General features: G+C 40.1%; 1 protein-coding gene across 1 annotated transcript in view; it reads left to right on the top strand.

The window, feature by feature from the left end:
• chchd3a (coiled-coil-helix-coiled-coil-helix domain containing 3a) overlaps positions 1 to 25,741 on the top strand; it is a 298,399-nt gene that overhangs the window by 201,921 nt on the left and 70,737 nt on the right. The window contains exon 5 of the mRNA XM_073066790.1: positions 6,388 to 6,471. Coding sequence (XP_072922891.1) covers positions 6,388 to 6,471 — 84 coding nt within the window. The remainder of the gene's footprint in view (positions 1 to 6,387; positions 6,472 to 25,741) is intronic.

Here is a 25,741-nt window from a genome sequence, read left to right as displayed (position 1 = left end):
AGTGCAACGGTGTACGCAATAAAGTGGCCACTGAGTGTATGTGATAAAAGCTAATACAGCACAATAAAGGAAACACAAGAATATCTGCAGATGTTGGAAATCCAAAGCAACACACACAAATGCTGGAGGAATTCAGCAGGCCAGGCATCATCTATGGAAAAGAGTAAACAGTTGATGTTTGGGTCAAGACCCTTCATCAGGACCGGAAAGAAAGGGGGGAGATTTCAGATGAAGAAGGTGCAGGGAGGGGGAGTACAAGGTGGTAGGGGATAGGTGAAACCAGAGGAGGGGGAGGGAGTGAAGTAAAGAGTTGAGAATTTGATTAGTGAAGAAGAAAAAGGGCTGGAGAAGGGGGCATTTGATAGGACAGGATAGAAGGCCATGGAAGAAAGGGAAGATGGAGGAGCAAAACAAGCAAACTTATTTCCTCTCTTTCCTAGTTCTGAAGAAGGGCTTCAGACCTGAGTAATTAACCCAAATTCTTTTTCTGTAAGTTATGTCTGATCTAACGAGTATTTCGAGCATTTTTGTATTTTTCAGTCTGTAATCTTATTGTTTCAAGGATATTCATATATGGATGAGATATTGGCCTGAAAATTATATAACATAGAGACATAGAAAACATGCAGCACAATACAGGCCCTTCGGCCCACAATGCTGTGCCAAACATGTCCCTACCTTAGAGCTACCTAGGCTTTACACATAGCCCTCTTTTTTTCTAAGCCCCATGTAGCCATCCAGGAGTCTCTTAAAAGACTCTATCGTTTCTGCCTCCACCACCGCCGCCAGCAGCCCATTCCACACACTCACCACTCTCTGCATAAAAAACTTACCCCTGACATCTCCTCTGTACCTACTTCCAAGCACCTTAAAACTATGCCCTCTCATGCTAGCCATTTCAGCCCTGGGGAAAAGCCTCTGACTATCCACACAATTAATGCCTCTCATCATCTTATACACCTCTATCAGGTTACCTCTCATCCTCCGTCACTCCAAGGAGAAAGGGCCGAGTTCACTCAACCTATTCTCAAAAGGCATGCTCCTCAATCCAGGCAACATCCTTGTAAATCTCCTCTGCACCCTTTCTCTGGCTTCCACATCCTTCCCGTCGTGAGGCGACCAGAATTGAGCACAGTTTTCCAAGTGGGGTCTGACCAGGGTCCTATATAGCTGCAACATTACCTCTTGGCTCTTAAACTGATGAAGGCCAATGCACCATATGCCTTTTTAACCACAGAGTCAACCTGCATAGCAACTTTGAGCGTCTTATGGACTCGGACCCCAAGATCCCTCTGATCCTCCACACTGCCAAGAGTCTTACCATTAATGCTATATTCTGCCATCATATTTGACCTACCGAAATGAACCACTTCACGCTTATCTGGGTTGAGCTCCATCTGCCACTTCTCAACCCAGTTTTACATCCTGTCAATGTCCTGCTGTAACCTTCTACAGCCCTCCACACTATCCACAACACCCCCAACCTTAGTGTCATCAGCAAACTTACTAACCCATCCCTCCATTTCCTCATCCCGGTCATTTATAAAAATCACAAAATAGTAGGGGTCCCAGAACAGATCCCTGAGGCATAGCACTGTTCACCGACCTCCATGTAGAATATGACCTGTCTTACAACCACTCTTTGCCTTTAGTGGGTAAGCCAGTTCTGGATCCACAAAGCAATGTCTCCTTGGATCCCATGCCTCCTTACTTTCTCAATAAGCCTTGCTGAAATCCATAAACAGTACAACTACTGCTCTTTCTTCATCAATGTGTTTAGTGACATCCTCAAAAAATTCAATCAGGCTCGTAAGGGCCAAACCTATGCTGACTATTCCTAATCATATTATGCCTCTCCAAATCTTAATAAATCCTGCCTCTCAGGATCTTCTCCATCAACTTAGCAACCACTGAAGTAAGACTCACTAGCCTATAATTTCCTGGGCTATCCCGACTCCCTTTCTTGAATAAGGGAACAACATCCGCAATCCTCCAATCCTCCGGAACCTTTCCCGTCCTCATTGATGATGCAAAGATCATTGCCAGAGGCTCAGCAATCTCCTCCCTCACTCCCCACAGTAACCTGGGGTACATCCTGTCCGGTCCCGGTGACTTATCCAACTTGATGAAGAGAACATCCTCTTCCTTAATATCTACATTCTCAAGCTTTCAAGCCAACTGTAAGTCATCCCTACAATCAAGATCCTTTTCCGTAGTGAATACTGAAGTAAAGTATTCATCAAGTACCTCCGCTATTTCCTCCGGTTCCATACACACTTTTCCACTGTCACACTTGATTGGTCACTTGGGATTTTCACACACAGCAGTCTTGAGAATTTACAGAGAATGGTTCAAAAACCAAAGAAACATCCAGTGAACTCTCCAGTGAAACAACAGCTCTGTAGGCAAAAATGCCTAGTTAATGAAAGAGGTCAGAGAAGAAAAGCCAGACTGGTTCAAGCTGACAGAAAGGCGACAATAACTCAGATAACCAGGCGTTACAACAATGGTGTGCAGAAGAGCATCTCTGAACACACACGTCAAACCTTTAAGTGGATGGGCTACAGCAGAAGATGACTACATTTGGTTCCATCCTGTACTCAATAAAGTTGCATATCCATTGCAGCCTCTTCAATTCACATGCCCACATAGCTTTTCATCAAGGCATGCTTGCATAACCTTTTGAGTTTCTGCTTATAAATTTGGATTTGTGTTTTTCAAATTCCCTTAGTGGAAATTTTTCCTAGTTTGGCCTTCATTTTCCCTTTATGGATCATGGTAACTAGATCCACCCCCCAACTACTTTCAAAAGAACTTTTGTTTCTTTTTACCTTTGTATTTTCCTGGCAAAAATGCTAGTTTTAGAATCATATCACCTACAGCATTATTTTGGATGAGCATTGGTCTCAACTCCTCTGCTTTATTACATAAAAAATAGAACATTTACAGTACGGTACAAGCCCTTCAGCCCACAATGTTGTGCTGACTTTAATCTACTCTAAGATCAATCTAACCCTACATTCCATATATTTTTCAATTCTGATCCCCATTTAAGTCAATCCAAAAGCTCTATCTCATCTTTGGATAATACATAAATCTGTACAACCTATCTGAGGTCATATAATTTCTTGGCAAAAGAGTAATTTACCTTTAATTAGAAAGCTTGTAGTGCTGTTCTAGCTTCCAGGAGACACTTTGAGCTATTGGTTTTCGTTATCTTGTAGAGCCGCACCCTAACATTTTGCAATTATAATACCAGTTAATTGGGCCATTGGTTAATCGGGGCAGCTGCTTATTTGGGACAAATTATAAAGAACAAAAACTAATTGAGAAAATAGCTGGGATTTCCTTTATTTATTTGGGACACTATGCTGCTTAATTGGGACAGGATACTGTTGCCGAGCAGTTTTTAACTCGAGTTAGTTGCATGCACTTGCATGACACTACACCATACATAGAGCAAACAGTTCTTAAATAACAACAGTTACGTGTGTTTATGTTCAAAATGCAGTGATTTTTGTCACTGATAGTTTGTAAGGGATAAGCAGTAAGACAATTCGAAACTGTTATGCTCACTGCGGTTTCAAGCATTAAGGAGTGAAAATGAAATTATTTTACCATATAACCATATAACAATCACAGCACGGAAACAGGCCATTCCGGCCCTCCTAGTCCGTGCCGAACTCTTAATCTCACCTAGTCCCACCTACCCGCACTCAGCCCATAACCCTCCACTCCTTTCCTGTCCATATACCTATCCAATTTTACCTTAAATGACACAACTGAACTGGCCTCTACTACTTCTACAGGAAGCTCATTCCACACAGCTATCACTCTCTGAGTAAAGAAATACCCCCTCGTGTTTCCCTTAAACTTTTGCCCCCTAACTCTCAAATCATGTCCTCTCGTTTGAATCTCCCCTACTCTCAATGGAAACAGCCTATTCACGTCAACTCTATCTATCCCTCTCAAAATTTTAAATACCTTGATCAAATCCCCCCTCAACCTTCTACGCTCCAATGAATAGAGACCTAACTTGTTCAACCTTTCTCTGTAACTTAAGTGCTGAAACCCAGGTAACATCCTAGTAAATCGTCTCTGCACTCTCTCTAATTTATTGATATCTTTCCTATAATTCGGTGACCAGAACTGTACACAATACTACTTCAGGTTAGGAGCTATGAAGACCGTAAAGGTATTGACAATTACCTTGAATGTTACAATGAAAATGAAGATTTGGAAGATGCAATTGTTGAAAGGATTGTATGAAGGCAGTCCATTCTTTGTATGAGGTGTCTGCCCTAATGTTGTTCATTTACAGTCAATCAAAAGAACACAACAGTGCACTGAATGAAATCCTCTGTTGAAGACTACTAGGAACTATTACACAGTTTTATAGTACTGTAGTGTTATTGGTAATATTCTAATCTGTTCTGTATTTGATTTAAACTCAGTTAAATGGTAGTTTATCTTTTTATACCTTTTAACTGTTTCCATGTAACTTTGGCTAATTGGGACAGCCACTTAATTGGCCCAGCCATTAATTGGGCCAAAATGTACTGGTCCTGATTTATCCCAATTAACCAGAATCCATTGTATATGGAACAGGGTGAAATTTAAGTTAGGTTGTGGTTTATGAAATTAGTTAATGAACTTGTGTTACAAAACTCATGAAGTCGAAACACTAAATAATGACAAAACTGGAATTTTCTCCTTCCCACAAAGCTAAATTGTCAAGACATTCATTGTTTCTGAAGATGAAAAATTAAGAGTAAATAAGGGAGATGATTCTACTTCAAGTTCACTCCATCATTCTCTCCACAAAGGATGTGTAGGGTTTGTTCATTATAGAAGACATTGCTTCAGAGTATTATTAGGGCATCTATATTCCTAGCAGCAGCTACTTCATAAAGGATTCATCAAAAGACTCTCAAGTTTCGCAGAAGTCATTATAGTGCCTTGAAGGACATTGAGAGCAAAAGTAAAACAACAGTATACTCTTAAGATTATTTCACAGGGGGAAATGTATTTGATTTAAAAAGACAAATAGTTATTTTACAGTTATAGAAGAATATAGTTAAGTGTTTTTGCTAGCTTTTGGTCAAAAAATGTCGGCATCTATCAGAATTGTCTGCAGAGAAGTCATTGTGCCTTCAAGATTTGAATTAACCAGCAGCTAATCTAAGTGAAGTGATTAGTGAAGTTGGTTAATTAGTAGTTTCGCAACTACTCATTTGCTCTGCAATTTTTTATTTTATTTATATTTTTTGGAGATACAATGCAAAATTGGCCCTTCTGACTCCTTGAGCCATGCCACCAACAGCCCATTAATTTAATCCTAGCCTAATCACGAGACAGTTTACAATGACCAATTAACCTACTAATCCTTGCGACTTTGAACTGTGGGTAGAAATTGGAGCACCTGGAGGAAACCCACACGTTCCACGAGGAGGACATACAAACTCCTTACAGAGGACGCTGGAATTGAACTCCGATGCTCTGAGCTGTAATAGCGTCATACCAACCACTATGCTACAGTGACGTCTGTTATTCCTCCAGTTCAGTCTCTCAAAATGAGTTATGGGCACCTGACTTGATTTTCAGAGATTATTTTTACATCTGACTTACTTATGACCCATTATACCACTGGTGTTTAGAGCAGCAGTGAAGGTCCATCGCCCCTTTCGGTGTTCAGGGCTTCCTTCGTCATGTCAGTAGCTTCCTGATAGTTGTGAAAACTATCAGTCACACAAGTCCCGAATGCAGGCTCAGGAATACTGCTGCACGCATGCTGCTTCCGTAAAAATTTTGTTTCACCAGTCAGGGTTGTTAATCCTGAGCTGAACCCAGCAAACCTGAAGGACCGATAGACGACTCTTAGTCTGGTGTCTATCCTTTGACTCATTTAGCATGGGTGACCCTACGAAGAGTCAAAGCATAAACCCCTGACTCAGGCCAAAGTAGCTCTCCAGGTCATTGAGGAACCCAATGACAAAGTTGTGGTCCTCTTGGAGGTTTACATCTAACAATGCAATATGAAACATTTTTCATTCACTGTATTTCTCTTGCTCATATTTCCACAGTAGACACTGTCTGCCATTTGTCCCAGTGCAAGCAATAATGAGTTATTATTTCCTGTTCTTTCATCAGGGGACAGTAGAGTGCTGTTCACCAGCTTTGAACTGTCTTTAAAATCGTAATGTTATAAAAGAGCTAATTGCCTTGATGAAATTTGTCTGACTTTAACTGACCTTCTGTGCAGGATAGCCCAGTGTAACGGTGTTGTACACAATTCTGATTCAGTAATAAACAAGTTTTGTGGTCATACTATAGTGTCAATGTTATTCATTCACTAAATTACAATTGGCTGCTCTCTTTGATTTTCAGATCAAGCAATTGAAAGAAAAAGAGGAAGAACTGCAGAAGCTCAATGCTTACTATAAGGAGCAGATGTCCAGACTGGAAAATCGGGTAAGGAATGTGTTTCTTACCTATCTGTCAGTCTATCTGTTTATTTATTTAAATATATGGCGCTGAATAGGTCCTTTTGGCCCATCAAGCTGTACACCCGCAACCCAAATTTAACCCTAACCTGATCACGGGGCAATTTACAATGACTAACTAACCTACCCGGTTCGTCTTTGGGCTATGGGAGGAAACGGGAGGACCCAGAGAAAACCCGCATATTCCATGGGGAGGACATGCAGAAGACACTGGAATGGAACTCGGAACTCCAATGCACTGAGCTGTAATAAACTAAATATGTTTGACTTTCATATATGTTTGTGTTTCTGATCAAGAACTAGGTGTGTTCCAATATCCATGTGTGGGAGGTTCTTTGTTTAATGAGATCATCTGATAAAATGATGAATAAGTTTACAAAGTAATAGTGACTCAACTTCACTTGTGCTCAGTTTATTAATCCTTGGTGTCTTGTAATTATTGTTCAACTTGAAACTTGATGTGAATTCCTTTTCACCTATGGTTTTTATTAAAATAGTATACACAAGAGACATTGTTAAAGCACTTCTAGTCCTTGATGTTTCAGAGAACTTGATGTTCTTAATCCTCTTAAAATAGAAATTGCACTATACAATGTTAGCACATAAACCACACATTGTCAAAGAATGTATTTTGTGCGTTACTTTAATCAAAGCGATAACCTTTAAATATGTTCACAGCTTAAAGGAGTGAATAAATCCATTTGATGTGGCTCATTTTCGTTCCATTTCTGCTCTGATTCTTCACATTCTGTGAAGTTTTGTCGTGTTTCAAGCTGCACAGAGCAACCGCAGTATAAGCAGTTCAGAGGCTAATATTTAAGCCATAACTTTCAGAGCCAAAAGTCTTTAGTGCTAGGCAGTCCAAAACTTTTATTTGCATTTTAATTACTTGCTTGTGACTTCAGGATGCCAGCACAAATTTTGTCAAACTTCCCTATCATTTCTTTTCACCAGATGCTAGAGGAGCTAATGTTTCACTGTTGATGGATAACAGGAACATTCACAGAGTGCTGGCCAGCAGTTTGGTGAATGAGCTGGACTGCAGTCACCTCTTGGACTTTATTCCTAAATATCATTCTATCGATTCCCTTCCTTCCATGCATGTTGAATGAGTATAACTACAGCAGCATATTTCCAATATTCTTTTCTAAAACCTAACCAGTAAATACTGCTCCTATTTAAAACAAGCTATATGACTTAAGACAAATTTGCATCCTTGCTTGTCTTGATGTTTTGATTGTTTTATTTATGATTTCAGCAGCTTTAACTTTCACAAATGCGGCCAGCTTGGACAGTGACCACAATCCTTTGTAAACACGTTGTATTGAATTAATTAACTTTATTACTTAACATCCTTCACATACATGAAGAGTAAAAATCTTCATGTTACGTCTCCATCTAAATGTGCAATTTATAGTGATTTATAATAAATATTATATACAACAGGACAGTCAATATAACATAGAAATGCAGTTGCGTCAGCATGAATTAAACAGTCTGATGGCCTGGTGGAAGAAGCTGTCCCAGAGCCTATTGGTCCTGGCTTGTATGATGTGGTACCATTTCCAGAGCACAGTTGGTTTCTATCTGTGATTATGCTTTTGATCACTGGGTGGCAGCTGGCATGAGCTGACGGATCTGAAGCTCAAGTGTTATAGACTCAGAGCAATGTAGCACGGCTACAGGCTACAGGTCCTACAGTGCACACTGACCATGCTGCCCACCCAGCTAGTCCCAGTTTCCTGTGTTTGACTGGTGACTCTCTGAGCCCCACCCCTCCATGTACCTATCCAAGTTCTTCATATTGTCTCTACCTCAACCATTTCCTTGGATGGCTCATTCCATACACTCACCACCCTTTGCATGGAGAAAGTTGACCATCAGGTCACTTTTCAATATTTCTCCTCTTGTCCTAAATCTATGCACCCACGTTTTGGACTCCCCTACACTGGGAAAAGACTGTACCATGCACCTTTTCTGTGCTTCTCATAATTTTAAACATGCTCATAGTTTCCAAGGGATAAAGACCTACACTAGCCAACCTCTCCCTTTAATTCAAGCCTTCTGCTCCTGGCAATATCCTCATAACTGTTTAACATTGTCTTTCTTATAATGGGGTAAGCAAAACTGCAGACTTATGCAACTGTAGCTCATAAACACAAAAGATTCTGGAAATAGAGAATGACACACACAAAATGCTGGAGGAACTCAGCAGGTCAGGCAGCATCTATGGAAAAGGAATAAAGAGTTGGCGCTTCAGGCCGAGACCCTTCGTCAGGGCTGAACAAAGGCCTTTGACCCACTGAGTGTCTCCAACATTTTGTTGTTTTTTTTCCCAGATTTCCGACACCTGTAGTTTTTATGATTTCCATTCATTTCCAGGGCTGTGGTCAACTGTGATTAATCTTTTCTTTAATGTCCTCACAACCTAATTCCAGTCTAGAAACATGAGACTGTAGTTGCTGGCAATCATGAGCAACACACACAAAACGCTGGAGGAACTTAGCAGATCAGGCAGCAGCTGTGGAGTGAGGTGAAGGTTCAATGTTTCTTCATAAGGATTGGAGAACAGCTTTCAGCATACTTTCAATTCTTCCTTTTGCTGACAGTTGACTCCTCTCTCTGTGACCGTGTAGGTTTACTCAGGGTGCTCCAGATTACATATGGGTTAGGGGTAGGAAGTTGCGGGCGTGCTGTGTTGGTGCCAGAAGTTGTAGGCTGCCTTGTGCACATCCATGGACTGAGTTGGTTACTGACCATACTGCCCATCTTCACTGTATATTTCATAGAAACATAGAAAACCTACAGCACAATACAGGCTGTGCCAAGCATGTACTTACTGTTACGAACTCCGTAACTGAGTCACTTACCAGCAAAGATAGATATGTCTGCTGAAGTCTGATGGTACTATTTTTAAACGTTTTTATCTATAAAGGGGCACAAAAGTAAGGTTAATACAAACATTCAGCTAATATAAGTCGTCACTACTCAATCTACAGCACAGGTATAGTAATAATCAATCAGAAATAAGCTCTTTCGTTGTCTAGGGGATAATACTGAGTCCAATTGAAATATAAAGAGTCACTCAGAAGTCTGCAGGCTTTTCCCTTTTGGGAACCGCTGGGGTTTCACGTTGTGGAGAGAGAGAGATGGTTGAGAAAGGATAAACACTTGCCCGATGTCTTTACGGAGCAAATCCTTGGAATCAGGGGAGCAGGCTTCCCCGTTGTTAGTTAAAAGCGGTCTTCCGTTGGTTCCAGCCACAGATTCAAAATTCGGAATCTAACGCACGTGGCTTCCTTCAAAATGGCTTCCCGCTCCCACGGGAATCGGTATCGTGCTTCCTTGGTGTCTCCTTGGTGCGTCTGAGGGTTGTCCCCCCCCCCCCTCAGACCCTCCTTTATACTTCTTCACGGGATCGCAGGTGTCAATCAGGTTGCAGGTGATGCGATCTCTCTCTCAACCAGCCCACTTTGCCCGAGGGCTTTTCACGTGGTCTCCATAAGACAATAGTCAAAGAGTCGCTTTGTTCTGCTTCCCTGGGGAACATGGTCTTCAGCACGTCTCCCTCTCTCTCTTGGGTCATTTGACCCCCCCCCCCCCCCCCCCCCCTTGACTAGGGCTCTTGCGAATCTCACAAAGGAGGGGGCTGGGGTCATAACATTACTTTGGAAATTACCTACGTTTACCCATAGCCCTCTATTTTTCTATGCTCCATGTACTTATCCAGGAGTCTCTTAAAAGACCCTATTGTACCCTCCTCCACCACCGTCGCCAGCAGCCCATTCTATGCACTCACCACTCTCTGCGTAAAAGACTTACCCCTGACATCTCCTCTGTACCTACTTCCAAGCACCTTAAAACTGTGCCCTCTTGTGTTAGACATTTCAGCCCTGGGAAAAAGCCTCTGACTATCCACACGATCAGTGCCTCTCAGCATCTTGTGTTTCGCTGTACATGTGAAAGATAAATAAAGTTAATTTCTCAGAATACTGTTTCAGCTCTTGTACATCCTGCTTTGTGGAGTTTCTTTCTAAATTGCCCTTTTCCTGCTCCTCTCCATACCTCTTAAAATCTCCTTTTAAAAACAAATTGCTTCCCTGTGTCTTTTTGAAAACTTCCTGTCGCCTTCATTTTCCATCCACTTTCCACTCTTGTGAAGCGTTCCAATATAAATATCATTTTTATTGACATATGTGCATAATGTAGCTGGATTATTCTGCAATATTTTAGTCGTAGTGCTGATAACATTAAATAAATACTTTCTAAATCCTTAGCATTATTCCTGAGTTTTTACCTGATGAATTCTGAGAGAGGAGATAAATAGCTGAAGATGTTTTGGACCAGTAGGAGGTAAACGCGACTGGCTTTGATTGATTGACTTTGTAATCTGTGATTTATGTGAAGTGTTCTATCAGTTTTAGAACATGAGGGACGCTACTGTGCGGTTCATCATTGATAAGTAAAATGTCCTTTCTGTAAAGGTACATTTTGTATTCTAATCCACCAGCCGAAACATCAGAGCATTTGTTGGCAGATTACGTAAAGCAGTTTTCTTCCTTGCTGAAGAGCAACAGATGTATTATTTGATGAAGTCTAATATTTTAGTCCAACATGAAGCAAGTTCTATACAAAAATATTTCATGTGAGATCTATTATACACTCAGTGACCGCTTTATCAGGTACAGGAATGGAACCCCTGCTGTAACCCGTCCACGTGTTGTGCATTCAGAGATTCACTTCTGTGCACCACTGTTGTAATGCATGGTTACTTGAGTTACTTTTGCCTTCCTGTCAGCTTGGACAAGTTTGGCCATACTCCACTGATCTCTCTCATTGGCAAGTTGGTTTTGCCCACAGAACTGCCACTCATTAGATTTTTCTCTGTTTTCGCATCATTCTCTATAAACTCTAGAGACTGTTGTGTGTGAAAACCCCAGGTGGTCAGTGGTTTCTGAGATACCCAAACCTCCCCACCTGGCACCAGGAATTATTCCACAGTCAAAGTCATTTAGATCACATTTCTTCCCCATCCTGATGTTCGGTCTGAACAACTGAACCTTGTGATCATGTCTGTATGCTTTTACGCATTGAATTGCTGCCAGATGATCGGCTGATTAGACATTTCCATTAACATACAGGTGTACCTAATAAAATGGCCACTGTGTGCATCTTTCATGCTAGGAAAATTGGGCTGCGGTTGCTTAACAGTTAACATAACACTTACAGCCCTGGTAACCCAGGTTTAGTTCCACTGCAGTCTGTGAGGAGTTTGTACTCCCCATGACTGTATGAGTTTGCTCTGGTTTCCTGCTGACTTCCAAAGGCATATGAGTTATTAGGTTAATTGATCACATGTGTAATTGGGTGCTGCAGGCTTGTTGGGCCAGAAGGGCCTTTTCCCATTATGTACTCTAACTCCAAATTTTAAAAAAATCAGTTTAGAAATAAGCAGCAAATTTCACTTGTGTTATCCAGGAAAATATGGTGGAATTTCTAGTAATCAGAGCACTGCAATCATTCACCTGGTTGAATTATCAAATCTAATGCTGTGCTGAAGTGTCGTTAGACTTGTGTTTGGGGAGCAACATGATGAAATGCAATGGAGTTTCATTCAGGTGTACAACAAGTCCATAAATAAACAGTTTTATTTTGTAGTGTGCTGTCTTTTGGAGATACGATAAACTTAAAAGCAATATTTGTTTGTTCACTTGCATGTAGAACTTCTCATAGCACTATTTAATGCAAAGCCAATATTCATCCCTCAGCCAACACCACTGACACAGATTAACTGATCGCCTTACTGATATTTATAGAACCCACTGTGTATAAATTATCTGTAGTTTATCTTTTGCAGCAATGCAAGCACATTTCCAATGCATTTAGTAGACAGTGGTGAGATTTGATATATCCTGAGATGAACATAGAACACAGTACAGGTCCTTCCGCCTACAATGTTGTGCCAACCTTTTAACCTATTCTAAGATCAATATAGCCCTTTCTTCCCATATAGCTCTCCGATTTCCTTTCATCCATGTGTCTGAGAGTTCCTTAAATGCCCCTAATTGTATTTACCTCTATCACCATTCCTGGCAGAGTATTATTAAAAAAATGAAGGTACCCCATCTATCTTTACTTTCTCCTTGAATGGCATAAAAAGCTAAAATACATCTTCCATCTAAATGGCGTTAATATCAAGTTGCTGGTGTGGGTTCAATTTGCGATTTCTCCATCAGTCAGACATCAACACCAATAAAAAACAATAATTTTTGAACTTTCTGATTCACTGCACAACATTAGAAGCCTAAACAAAAATATATGAGAGATGAGCTGTTCCAAGTTCAAAGTAAAGTTATTATCAAAGTGCATACGTGTCACCATGCACTACCCTTCATTCACAGTTCAACGAAGAGATACAACAGAATCAATGAAAAACTACACACAAAGACTGACAAATAACCAATGTGAAAAAGAAGTTAATCTGTGTAAATACAAAAAAAATCATAAAGAAATAAATAATACGGACAATATGAGTTGTAGAGTCCTTGAAAGTGAGTCTGTAGGTTGTAGAATCAGAACTGAGGTGAGTGAAGTTAACCATGCTAGTTCAGGAGCCCTATGGTTGAAGGATAATAATTGTTCCTGAACCTGGAGTCTGTGACCTAAGACTCTTGTAACTCTTCCCAGTCAATGTTGCTACTCCAGATCATAGCTTTTCAGAATTTTGTCATTTAGTTTCGGGACAGGACAGCCAGCTCACTGCCTGGCTTTGGCTTGGTTTGGCATGCACAAAACAAGTGAAGAGAATGGTGAGAAAAATAAAAACATCCAGTGAGCGGCAGTTCTGTGTGTGAAAACACCTTGTCAATGAGAGAGGTCAGAGGAGAATGGCCACATTGGTTCAAGCTGACAGGAAGGCGACAGTAACTCAAATAACCACACGTTACCACAATGGTGTGCAGAAGAGCATCCCGGAATGCTTAACACATTGAACCTCGAAGCTAATTTCTGGAATTCAAAAATCTCCATCACTCAACCTCTTTCTACTGCTTCACAACAGTTAAAGCAACATTTCATTGATGTTTGCCACATGTTAATATATCTTGGTAGTCTGGTAATGCTTCAAGTCCAATTTACTCTGGATCTCAACTCTAAGCTTGTTCCAAGCAGTTTGAAACCCTTGGTTCAAAATTAACACTCATGTCATTCTTTCTCCCCTATATCTTGTAAAACCTCCAGAACACTAAAAATAATAGTGTTTATAATTCAATTAATATATGTTGACACTTAACACGCGGAAGATCTTGTTCATTAGTTATGAGAGGAAGTTTCTGTTACTGTGACTGGCCTGTAAAACCACTTTTAAACATGGCAGTCCTTTATAATTTTTGTAATATATTAAGATCATTAAAAACAAAATTGTAATCTTTCACCGTGAGTGAACATCGTGGCTGTTGCTGTGAGTGGAAGCATTGATTAACAGTATCTATTCCCAGCTTTACTGCAGATTACACCATTAAGCCAGCTCAATCTTTTTCAGCTGCCGACCCAACAAGCATTTTGCGTGTCTTTGCATTCATAAAACCAAGCACCATTTTGTGCAATGTAAATTCTGCACAGATTGTCATTGATGAGTTCAGTTTGTAATTCAATAAGATTAATTTTTATAGAATTTGCAGATAACGAGCAGCACAGCACTAGAGAGGACCTTTTTAAAGACTGAAACGCAGCACTAAAGGCCTCTTCCATTATCATTATGAGCTCCTGTAGGCCAAAATGAATATTTTTTCCCTAGACTAAATTATTGATGGTTTTAGTAGCACTGACTAAAACTAAAATTAATTTGAGTGTGTACATGTCATTATTTAGGAAGCATGGGAGGCAGCGGGATAGAATGATGAACGGAAATCAGAAATCATGAAAGACTGAGCTTTATTTATTCTCAACCAGTTCCACATAGAATATGGTTCTGATCAAGAGCTTGTTAAACCATTTTGAATAACCTTGGGGGAATATGAAGCTGCTGATGAGATACAGTATTAGATTTAATAGTGTATGATAAAATTTCCTATGGTTTCTAAATTAGACTTAGAGTCTAGATGCTGCCTGACCTGCTGAGTTCCTCCAGCATTTTGTGTGCGTTGATTAGAAAGGAATTTGAAAGGAAGTGAGAGTTAAAATAAGAAAGTATCTGAGAAAAGACTACAGTGAACAGCATTTTATTTTTGAGAGTGATGCTTCCATAAGATTTTTTTTTTGTTTATGATGGGCCACTTGAAGCTGAACACAAATATAATTTCAGACTACTTGTATCATATAGGAATTTGGAGAAACAAGAAATTAACTTCTATTGAATGTAATGCATTTAATTGCATAATTGTGCTGATGCTTTACATCTAAGGTAAAAATATTTTATTGATTTTTGTTTGTACTCTATCTGAGGCTTCTCGCTTAAGTGCCCAAAAATAATCAGCCAGCATTGGGGGGTTCCATTTGCCCTGATACCGTTTCTGATAGCCACAATGTCCTGGTGAAACCTTTCACCATGTTCATCACTGACAGTGCCAAGATTTGCAAGGAAGAAGTCTAAATAGAAATGCAGAAACTGAATCTTTCGTGACATGTTTGCACTTCATAGTTTTGTATGCTTGAAGCATGTTGTCAACCAGCTCCACATAGTCTGATGCCCTGTAGTTGCCAAGAAATTTTTCACCAACATCCTTGAATGCCTTCCACAATATTTTCTCTGGTCCCACTAGAAGTTCTTTGAATTGCCTCTCACTGATGACCTGTTTGATTTTTGGATCAACAAAAGTGTTTTCCTTAATCTTGGCATCAGTAATTCTGGGAAACATCTGTCTAAATATCAAAATCCTTCACAGAAGTTTATTGCCTTTCTAAAACCTGTCCTATCATTCAGCATCCGCCCTGCCTAAGCACACCCAGGCAGTGCTGGATAAGATAGAAAACTTTTCGGCTTATATTATGGGCAATATTTTAATTGACTTGAATTCTGAATTGAATTAACAAATAAAGATGATTTTTTAAATGGTGTGTGATAGGGAAATTTCATGGTGATTTTCATGATCAGCAGCCCAAAATCCATAAGATATATCTAACACTATTCAGGAAGTAAAATTTTTGTTACCAATGCTATCTTTGAGCATAAATAGGAATCCAAAAATGTTTTAAAAGCATATAAATATGGAAAAGAGGAGTGAGGCCTATTAGGGGCAAAAAGTGAGAACTTATGAATGCCAACAGCACTGTTAAAGATCTTTGTGTCTGTCTCTGCCATGGAAGGAGTAAGTATTAATGAAGAACACTTTTTAACAGCACTGTTAAAGATCTTTGTGTCTGTCTCTGCCATGGAAGGCGTATTTTCAAAGTGTTAATGAAGGAGTAGACAAATGAGAGGCTGTGCAGAAATTATATAAATCATAAATATATTCAAATCAAAGCTCATGGCATTGGGGGGAAGACATTGACATGGATAGAAAACTGGTTGGCAGATAGAAAGCAAAGGGTAGCGGTGAATGGGTGTTTCTCGGAATGGCAGGTGGTGACTAGTGGGGTGCCACAGGACTCGGTATTGGGACCACAGCTGTTTACAATTTACGTCAACAATTTAGATGAAGGCATTGAGAATAACATCAGCAAATTTGCTGATGATACTAAGCTGGGTGGCAGTGTGACATGTGATGAGGATGTTAGGAGAATTCAGGGTGACTTGGATAGGCTGGGTGAGTGGGCAGATACTTGGCAGATGACGTTTAATGTGAATAAGTGTGAGGTTATCCACTTTGGGAGTAAGAACAGGAAGGCAGATTATTATCTGAACAGTGTAGAGTTAGGTAAGGGAGCAGTACAAGGAGATCTAGGAGTCCTTGTTCATCAGTCACTGAAGGTGAATGAGCAAGTGCAGAAGGCAGTGAAGAAGGCTAATGGAATGTTGGCCTTTATTACAAAGGGAATTGAGTACAAGAGCAAGGATATCCTCTTGCATTTGTACAGAGCCCTGGTGAGACCACACCTGGAGTATTGTGTACAGTTTTGGTCTCCAGGGTTAAGGAAGGACATCCTGGCTGTAGAGGAAGTGCAGCGTAGATTCACGAGGTTAATTCCTGGGATGTCCGGACTGTCTTACGCAGAGAGGTTAGAGAGACTGGGCTTGTACACGCTGGAATTAAGGAGATTGAGAAGGGATCTGATTGAAACATATAAGATTATTAAGGGATTGGACAAGATACAGGCAGGAAATATGTTCCAGATGCTGGGAGAGTCCAGTACCAGAGGGCATGGTTTGAGAATAAGGGGTAGGTCATTTAGGACTGAGTTAAGGAAAAACTTCTTCTCCCAGAGAGTTGTGGGAGTCTGGAATGCACTGCCTCGGAAGGTAGTGGAGGCCAATTCTCTGGATGCTTTCAAGAAGGAACTAGATAGGTATCTTATGGATAGGGGAATCAAGGGATATGGGGACAAGGCAGGAACCGGGTATTGATAGTAGATGATCAGCCATGATCTCAAAATGGCGGTGCAGGCTCGAAGGGCCGAATGGTCTACTTCTGCACCTATTGTCTATAATAATATATGCATATTTGCAAAGTTGACTGTTTATGTAAGAAGGACCAGATGGGATACGTTGTGAGACTTTGAGGGAAGCACAGGAAGAAATCTGGGTCGCACAGACCATAATTTTTCAACATTCTTTGGGTGTGGAGATGGCAGCACATGATGGACAACAGCACGCTTTGCTGCTTTGCTCAAAAAAGGGTGTGAAGATGACCAGGAACTACAGATCCATCAGTGAATCTTGGGGTAGTGGGGAAATGTTTTGGAACGTTGATCAGAAAGGGGATGAACACTCACCTGGAGGAAATGGATTAATTAAGACAAACCAGCACAAATTAATTGAGTGCAAATTACATTTAAAGTGATGTTGATGTGATGTCCCTGGACTGCCACATAATAGACTTGCAAGCAAAGTTGCTTCACATTTAAAGCATGCAAAATTGACAAAGAAACAGACGAGAGGGTCGTGATGAATGATCGTTTTTCAGATTGGAGGAAGGTGAAGTTATGTTTTCAGAGATCAATATTTAAGCCATTGTTTTGTTTATCTAAATCAATACTCTCGATTTGAGAGTGCAAGCCACAATTTCAAAATTTGGCAGTATTGCAAAGAGAAAAATGATAGATTGTAAATAAATAACATGAACAAGCTGGTGGAATGGGCTTACTTGTGGCAGGTGACATTTAGTGAGGAGAAAGTAAGGTAGAATGAGAAGAGGGAAAAAAGAATTCTGTAATAAAATTGGTGTAAAGATTGAGGGGCCAGGAGATATGTCAGCACAAATAATTGAAAATGGCAGAATAGGTTGAGAAAGTAATTTGATACAGACAATTCAACATTTTGTTAGTTGAAATATGGGGAAACAGAAGTTATGCTGAAACTTTATAAATTACTGATCTGACCTCAGCTGGAGTTTTATGCTCAGTTCTGGTCATCAAGTTGTAAGAAGAATGGAAGTTCTAGAGAGGGTCCTGAAAAGCTTTATTAGACACATTCCTTCAATGAGGTACTGGAGTTACACGGACAGATTAGAGAAGACTGGTTGTGGAATAGAGAAGGCTGAGGGGAAATTTGATATGAAATGACAATGGGTTTGCACAGAGTGGATAGTGGGAAGTTCTTGGAGAGGTCCCAGAGGAATAAAGCAAAGGAGAAAAAAAGATGAGCGACATGAGGTAAATTTTTAGATAACGTGATTAAAATTAATTTTGCACTGCCTATTGATGTGGCACGGGTAGACACTTTTGTGCCTTTCTTGGGGAAATTGGGTATTTTATAGTTAATAGAAATTATATTGGTTTGGAAAACAGGCCAATGTGTTGAGGGAGAAATGCTCTGAGTGGCAGTGTGGACACGAGGGCCTTCTCCTGTGTTGTAAGCGTTCTGTTATTTTACAATTCAAGTTGTTTTATTATAGGGCAAGTCAGCACTGAGCCAGAGGTGGACTGTGTAGTGGTAAACTGTTTTCGTATCATTGTGCTGGAAACAGCACATTCACACACACACACACACACACACTCTCTCTCTCTCTCTCTCTCTCTCTCTCTCTCTCTCTCTCTCTCTTCCCCCCTCTCTCTCTTCCCCCCCCCTCCCCCCAGAGAAACTCAGCATCCAATGAGGGGAATCAATGGTTGATATTTTGGGCCAAAGCCCTTCATCAGGATTGACAACCATTTATTCCGCTCCACAGATGCTGCCTGGCATAGTTAAGTCAGGAAGTCTTTTTTCAGTATGCTTTGACACAGAATTAATATGGGGATTCAAAAGGTAAAAATGTGTAGATCCTAGAAATCTGGAAAAAAAAGAAAATATTGACAATATTCAGCAGCCTGGGAGCCTCAGCTGACAAAAAAAGTGGGGGGGTTACATTTAAGAAGACACGACAGACCATAGATTCTAGAATATGGAGCAAAATATAAACTGCTGGGTCAAACAGCATCTGTGGAGTCCTGAGGCTTAACCCTATCCCTTTGCCTTCACAGATGCTGCCTGACCCGCTGAGTTCCTCCAGCAGTTTATTTTTATCTCATTTATGTTTGCTGACCTTTCACCAGAACAGATAAAGTGAGAAAGCGAGTGTGTTATAGGGAAGGATTGAGGTGAAGACCGAGAGAATCCAGGTGACACAAATGGTGCTGGTGCCAGCCAAGAAAAGGTGTGAATGCTTGCTACGATAGACAATCTGTCTGAAGGTGGTATAAATAGAGGCAATCAAGTTTAGAAGACTAAAACATTTAAAAGACATTTGGATGAGCATATGGATGGGAAACGTTTGGAGGGAAATGGGCCAATTGTAAGCAACTGGGACTTGGTGGGCATTATGGATAATGTGGACGAGATGATTCTGTGCTGAATTACACTGTGGCTGCGTGAGGGCTAAAGTGAGAAGCTGTAAGATACAAAGCACTGCAGTTGCTAGAAATTTGGAAGAGATGTTGAAAATGCTTATTCAGAATATTCGGAAATGCTTAGTCAGAAAGCAGCCATGGACAGAGAGAAGCTGAATTCATATTAAAGTAAATAACTTGTTTCTGAATTATCACGAGGAGGAAAGGGTGATTATCTGAAACTGTTGAATTATTGAATTCCAAATGACAATAGAAGGCAAAGGCTGATGCGGTGATCCAAAAATGAATAGTGGTGAAAAGGAGGTGACTGGTGAAAGTATTAGAACCTCGTTGGGTTACAATAATATCTCTGTTCCATAAACAAAATGCTATATGCATTGATTTAAAAGTGTTGCAGTAAGAGCAAGGAAATGTGAAGGAAATGTACAATAACAATAAATTCTGAGCATCGCAACCAAGGTCAGCTAGAACCTAGCAAGATGCATTAATATTTAGTGGAAATCCCTTTGGAGTTGGAAGCTTGTGTGTTTCTTTGGAAGATAAGCCCCTTATTAATGAAAGAAAAGTACAAATGGTAAAAGTCAAGAATCAGATACGCCAATTACTGTCACTCTGAAGGAGTTTAATAGTTATGTTTATTTATTAAAGCTGGTACAAGATTAAAGCTATCATTTGACTATATTGAAAGAAAGTTCATCAGACCAAAGTAATGAATTCATGTTTATAAAGTGATAGCTGAATAAGTTTTTTTATTACTGACATATGCTGTGAAATTTGTTGTTTTGCGGTTGCAGTACTGTGCAATATATAAAATGTGCTATAAGTTAAAATAACAAATAAGTAAAAAAAAATGAGTTCAAAAAGAGAGCAAAAATAGTGAGGTAGTGTTCATGAGTTCATTGTCCATTCAAAAATTTGATGTTTGAGGGAAGAAGTTGTTCCTTAAATCACTGTGTGGTGTGTCTTCAGGCTCCTGTACATCTTCTTTGATGGTGGTAATGAGAAGACAGCATGTCATGGGTGATAGGGGTCCTTAATAGCTTCTAATTAACATTTAGCAATTGTTAATTTTTAATTCCAGTTTCTGATGATCTGATACTCTATGTACTATTAATCCAGACCAGTGGATTCATGAAATCTGCATGATTCAAGCCACCAGTGGCTGTGGAGAAGTACATGAATGGGAAGGGTGTGGAGAGCTGTGGTTCAGGTGGTGGTTGATGGAGCTCGGTAGAATAATAGTTTGGCACAGACTAGATGGGCTGAAGAGCCTGTTTCTGTGCTGTAGTACTCTTTGATACTCAAGTCCAATGTTTAGGTTCACTTGCATTTCCTCAGACAAAGAAACAGTAAGCCTTAGAAGGAATTCTGGCATGTGCTAGTAACTTGCAGGTAACATTTGCACCACACGAGTCCCAGTAAGCAAAAAGATTCTAACTACCTATCATTGACATTCAGTGATATTACCATCACTGCATTCCCCAGCATTATTACCTTGAGTTTTACCATTGCCAGAAACACAACTAACCCAGTAACAGAAATACCTTAGCTACAGAAGCAACTAAGGGAATCTGTTGATAAGTGATTAGCTCTGAGTCTTTGCAACATCTGCATGCTGCAAGTCAGAAGTGTGACTGAATATCATTCACTTGCCCACATGGGTCCAGCTCGAACAGCTTTGAAATTCAGTACCGTGCAGAACAAAGAAGCCAGATTGACAAGCAGCCCAATCAAGCACCACAGCAACCTTGCACTCAATGTCCATGTGACCACTTCCATCAAGAGGAACCTCCAAGTTGCACCTTATTCTGACTTGCAAATATATTGCTAATTCTTCATTGTTGCTGGGTCTATATTCTGCTACTGCCTAGCCAACAGTGGGAATGAGATCCTACTGTCCTTCCTACTTTGGCCTAAAAGTCACTCTAGGCCAGGGGTGTCAAACTCATTTTAGGTCACGGACCAGATTGAGCAAAATTGGGCCGGATCAGTCGGACACGTGCGAACGCAGCTTTCGTTGCCTCTGTTTTTTCAGCCTGCTCTCATGTGTCTCAGTCTCTGCTATAACTACAAAGTGTTTCACTTTACAAATTCCGTTTCTTATGAAGAAGACTGCCGAATAAACACTAAAAACCCTGAAAACCTGGTATGAATAAACTCAGCATTAGCCATATCATACGCCATAGGCGCTTCGATTACTGGGGCCAGCTTTAATAGTAATTAGATATTATCTCGCGGGCCAAAGATAATTCCACCGCGGGCCGGATTTGGCCCGCGGGCCTTGAGTTTGACATATATGCTCTAGGCCGTGTGTTTGACTTCTCAGTTTTTTTTTCTGAATTGACAAACCATTAAGGGACAATGATAAATAGCCAATAATTCTTTACTTGGTGATACTACTAACCCATGAGTGTCTTCCATTTATATTTTACTTAGAGCAGAGCTTGAACATGACCAGGTATTTTACAGCAACCTTATTAAAAATTAGAGATTGACCTATAGGTTTTAAGGAGCACTTACTTTTAGGAAGCTACCAGAGACGGGTGATAGAATCCATGTCTGAGAAACACAGTTTGCTATATAAACCTTCCAGGTTGGTTTGTTTGTTTGTTTATTATTTAGTGATACAGTGTGGAGTAGGCCATTCTGGCCTTTCGAGCCATGCTGCTCCAGCAACCCCCAACAAACCCAATTAGCCTTGACCTAATCTTGGAACAACTTACAGAGACCAGTTAACCCATCCGGCACATCTTTGGACTGTGGGAGGAAACCAGATTCCACATGGATTCCACAGCAAGGACATATGGAGACTCTTTACAGAACAGCGCCGGAATTGATCTCCGAACTCCTGAATGCCCCAAGCTGTAATAGCATAGTGCTCACCGCTCTGCTACCAGGGAATTCAATGCTCATTGGTATTGAAGGTTATGCATGTAGTCTGACACTTTAGAATTAGGTGAATGGCAAGTGAAATAACGGTGAAGTGTTTTGAGAATCGTTTGTGGAACCGGGGACACGTTTCTCAATAATGTTGCCAAGTGGCATTTTCTCAGTTAGAAACCAGAATGGAGCAATGACAGATCCTTAGAGTTAGCAGAATGTACAGTCCTCATGTGACATGTGTACACAGGCACAATATTATACAGCAAGAATTGAGGATTATCTATCCTTTCAATTTAGGAATGGAAAGTTGGCTGATCCAATTCTTGAACTTTCAAGCAACACATATCACTGTATATCTCAATATTTCAATGTATGTGACAAATAAAGTTAATCTTTAAATCTTTCAGTGTCAATCAGGAATCTGTTTTACATTTCTGTAGTCAATAGGTTATCTCTGTACTATTGTGTTGTATATATTCCAAAGGACTAACTTAACCAGTACAATAAAATGAGCAATCAAAACCTTCATTGTAGATTTTATAGACATTTCATTGCAAGTGGCATACTCTCAATAGGGTTAGGGTTTTGGTATGTTACCAGCAAAATCTGCTAACCAGTCTATAACACCCTTCAAATGCATACAGCAAAGTTCTACTTCGTGGATTTAAAATCAAAACAAACCTGCAGATCCAAACTAAAAGCAGAAAACACTGGAAGCATTCAACAGTACAGACAGCATCTGGGGAAGAGAAATATTTCACTCTTCAGATTTATTACTCTTCATCAGAACTGGTTTCCATATCCCATTTCTGATTAAGGATCTTCAACCTGAAGGGCTAACTGTGCTTCTCTTTCCAGATGCTGCCTGACCTGCTGAGATTTTCAAGGTTTGATGTTGTGAGCTTGGCAACTAGCTTGCAAATGTTTCATCACCAGTCAAGGTGACATCCTCAGTGGGCAGTTGTTCGTGTTTCTCTCTGCGAGTGCTCGCATTTATATATGCCCCCATTTGCTTGCCTCAGTCCTGATTGGCTACCCCTTAAGTTGACCTTTGAATTGTATTGGCTCATGTTTCTTTGGCTCTTAGGGGTTTGCAGATGTCATCGATTTTGATATTTTTGTTTATAGGATTATGAGAGGAGAATCACACTTCTAAAAATTCTCATCCCTGCTTTGTGTTTGCCTGCACTAGAACCTCCACGGTGTCCCAGTTAAATGATGTTCTTCTCAGTCTTCATGTATCAGGTTTGCGTACCCACCAGTTTGTGTTCCCGCAAGTGAGTTGAGAGTTTACGTGCTGTTTGGCAGGCTTAGTTCTTGTTGCAGTCTCCACAGGTGATCCTGTACACCACATTGATATTGTCGGTTATCTTTATTGGTATCTTAGTTCCCGTGACAAACGCCCTTAAAGTCATCTTTGGATTGTGAGCAATGATGCCATGAGCTTTGAACGAGCCGAGCTCAGCAAACACAGCAACATCGAATGCCTCAGCCTGAGCCACCAATATTCACCTAACTTTCCAGAATGTTTGTTTGTTTCAAGCTGCACTTCATGCAGGTTGCTCAAGATTTTTAATTTTAATGAATATTTTCATGTTTGCACCCACGTGATTCTGTTGGTTTCTGATATGTACATTGCTGTGAATACAGTTTTGTTCAGCTGAGATATTATTGATATCGAATATTCAGTGCCAACAGAACTGGAATGCTCTTTAGCCAAGTAGTTTAACTTTGTCAGATATTAATATGGAAATGGACACCAAGGCATCACAGCTCAGAATTTGGAGCACAATTCTGCTGCCGCCTGTAAGGAGTTCATATATTCTCCCCGTAACTGCATGGGATTCCTCCGGGTGTTCTGGTTTTGTCCCACACTCCAAAGACATACCAGTTAGTATGTCATACTGGTTTGTAATTAGTAACGTGATTAGGTTGAGGTTAAAATCGGTGGTTTGCTGGGCAAGTGGCTCATTGATCTGGAAGGGCCTGTTCTGCACTATATCTCTGAATAAGAGATACGTTTGAGTGAAATGAGAAACCCCATTTATAAATCAAGATATCAATGCTTTCGAATAAATCTAAAAGTCTAAAGAGAAAAGTTGTTTAAAAAATAATTTTGTAACAGAAGATTGGCAAGCATTAAAGGCTTTTGGGATATTTGTATTTTTATTTTTATTCTCTAATTTGCAAAATTTATAGCTGGGACCTAGTGCTTAATATTCCCAAAACAAAACTGAAATAATACACATAGAATACAAACAGTATGCTAGTAATTTGATCTCATGATTTTTGATGCCAACAAAACCTTTTAATTCATTTATTGCTGTGTGCCCCACTGCTAACCATCTGTTAGCTCAGATGTGTCCAAACTACAGCTCATCTGCCTCAGAAACACTGAGGCAGAAAGATGGAGTCAGCCTTTTTTCAAAGAGAAACCCAAGTTCAGTCAACTTTTTAGAAACAAGTCATGTATGTATGAACAACAGCAAATAAGAATTTGACCTTGAAAAACTGACCATCTAATTTATATCACGTAGCACCAGTAATGTTCACAGTATTAATGATGAACTGCAGTTTCCTGCTTTAAATGATACAGCAGTTTTTTTGGGGGAGATGGTGATGACTGTAAGACACAGGAGCAGAATTTGGCCATTTGGCCCATTGAGTCTGCTTTGCCATTCTATCATAGCTGATTTACAATATCCTCCATTCTCCTGCCTTTTCCCTGCAACCTTTGATACCCTGACTAATCAATAACCTATCGACCTCCACATTAAATATACCCAATGACTTGGCCTCCTGAACCATCTGTGGCAATGAATTCCACGGATTCACCACATTCTGGTGAGCCCCATTCTTGAACACCGAAAGTCCTTCTGGTAAAGGTGGCATCTTTGTACAATTTGATCAAGGGATCCAGAATTATATATAACCAAAAAATCACAGATCAACACTAAGGCTTAATAGTAAGAAACAAGTATGCCTTATTTTTCTAAAAAGAAACTGGATCTATATTCAGTAGGATATTCATATGCATTGAACAATTTTATGTGTGCTGTTTAAAGCTAAATTGCATCTTTTGGATTGGAGGGAATATAATTCTTTTAGCTGATATGAAATTTAAATTTGATATGTGAAGGAAATGATCCTTGAGTAGAATTCAGTAGAAAGTTGTGTTATTAACCGTCTATTCAGTGGCCATTTTATTAGGTACTTCATAGAGTGACAACTGAGTGTATGTTTGTGATCTTCTGCTGTTGTACTCCATCCACTTTAAAGTTCAATGAGTTGTGCATTCAGAGATGCTCTTCTGCACATCACTTTTGTAACATGTGGTTGTTTGAGTTACTTTAGCCTTCCTGTCAGCTTGAACCAGTGTGGCCATTGCCCACTGACCTTTCCCATTAACGAGGTGTTTTCCCCTACAAAACTAC

This window comes from Hemitrygon akajei, chromosome 14, assembly GCF_048418815.1.
Source record: "Hemitrygon akajei chromosome 14, sHemAka1.3, whole genome shotgun sequence".
In the NCBI taxonomy this organism is placed as follows: domain Eukaryota; kingdom Metazoa; phylum Chordata; class Chondrichthyes; order Myliobatiformes; family Dasyatidae; genus Hemitrygon; species Hemitrygon akajei.
The sequence above is the reverse complement of the archived record's forward strand: the minus strand, read 5'-3'. Positions and strand labels throughout refer to the sequence as shown.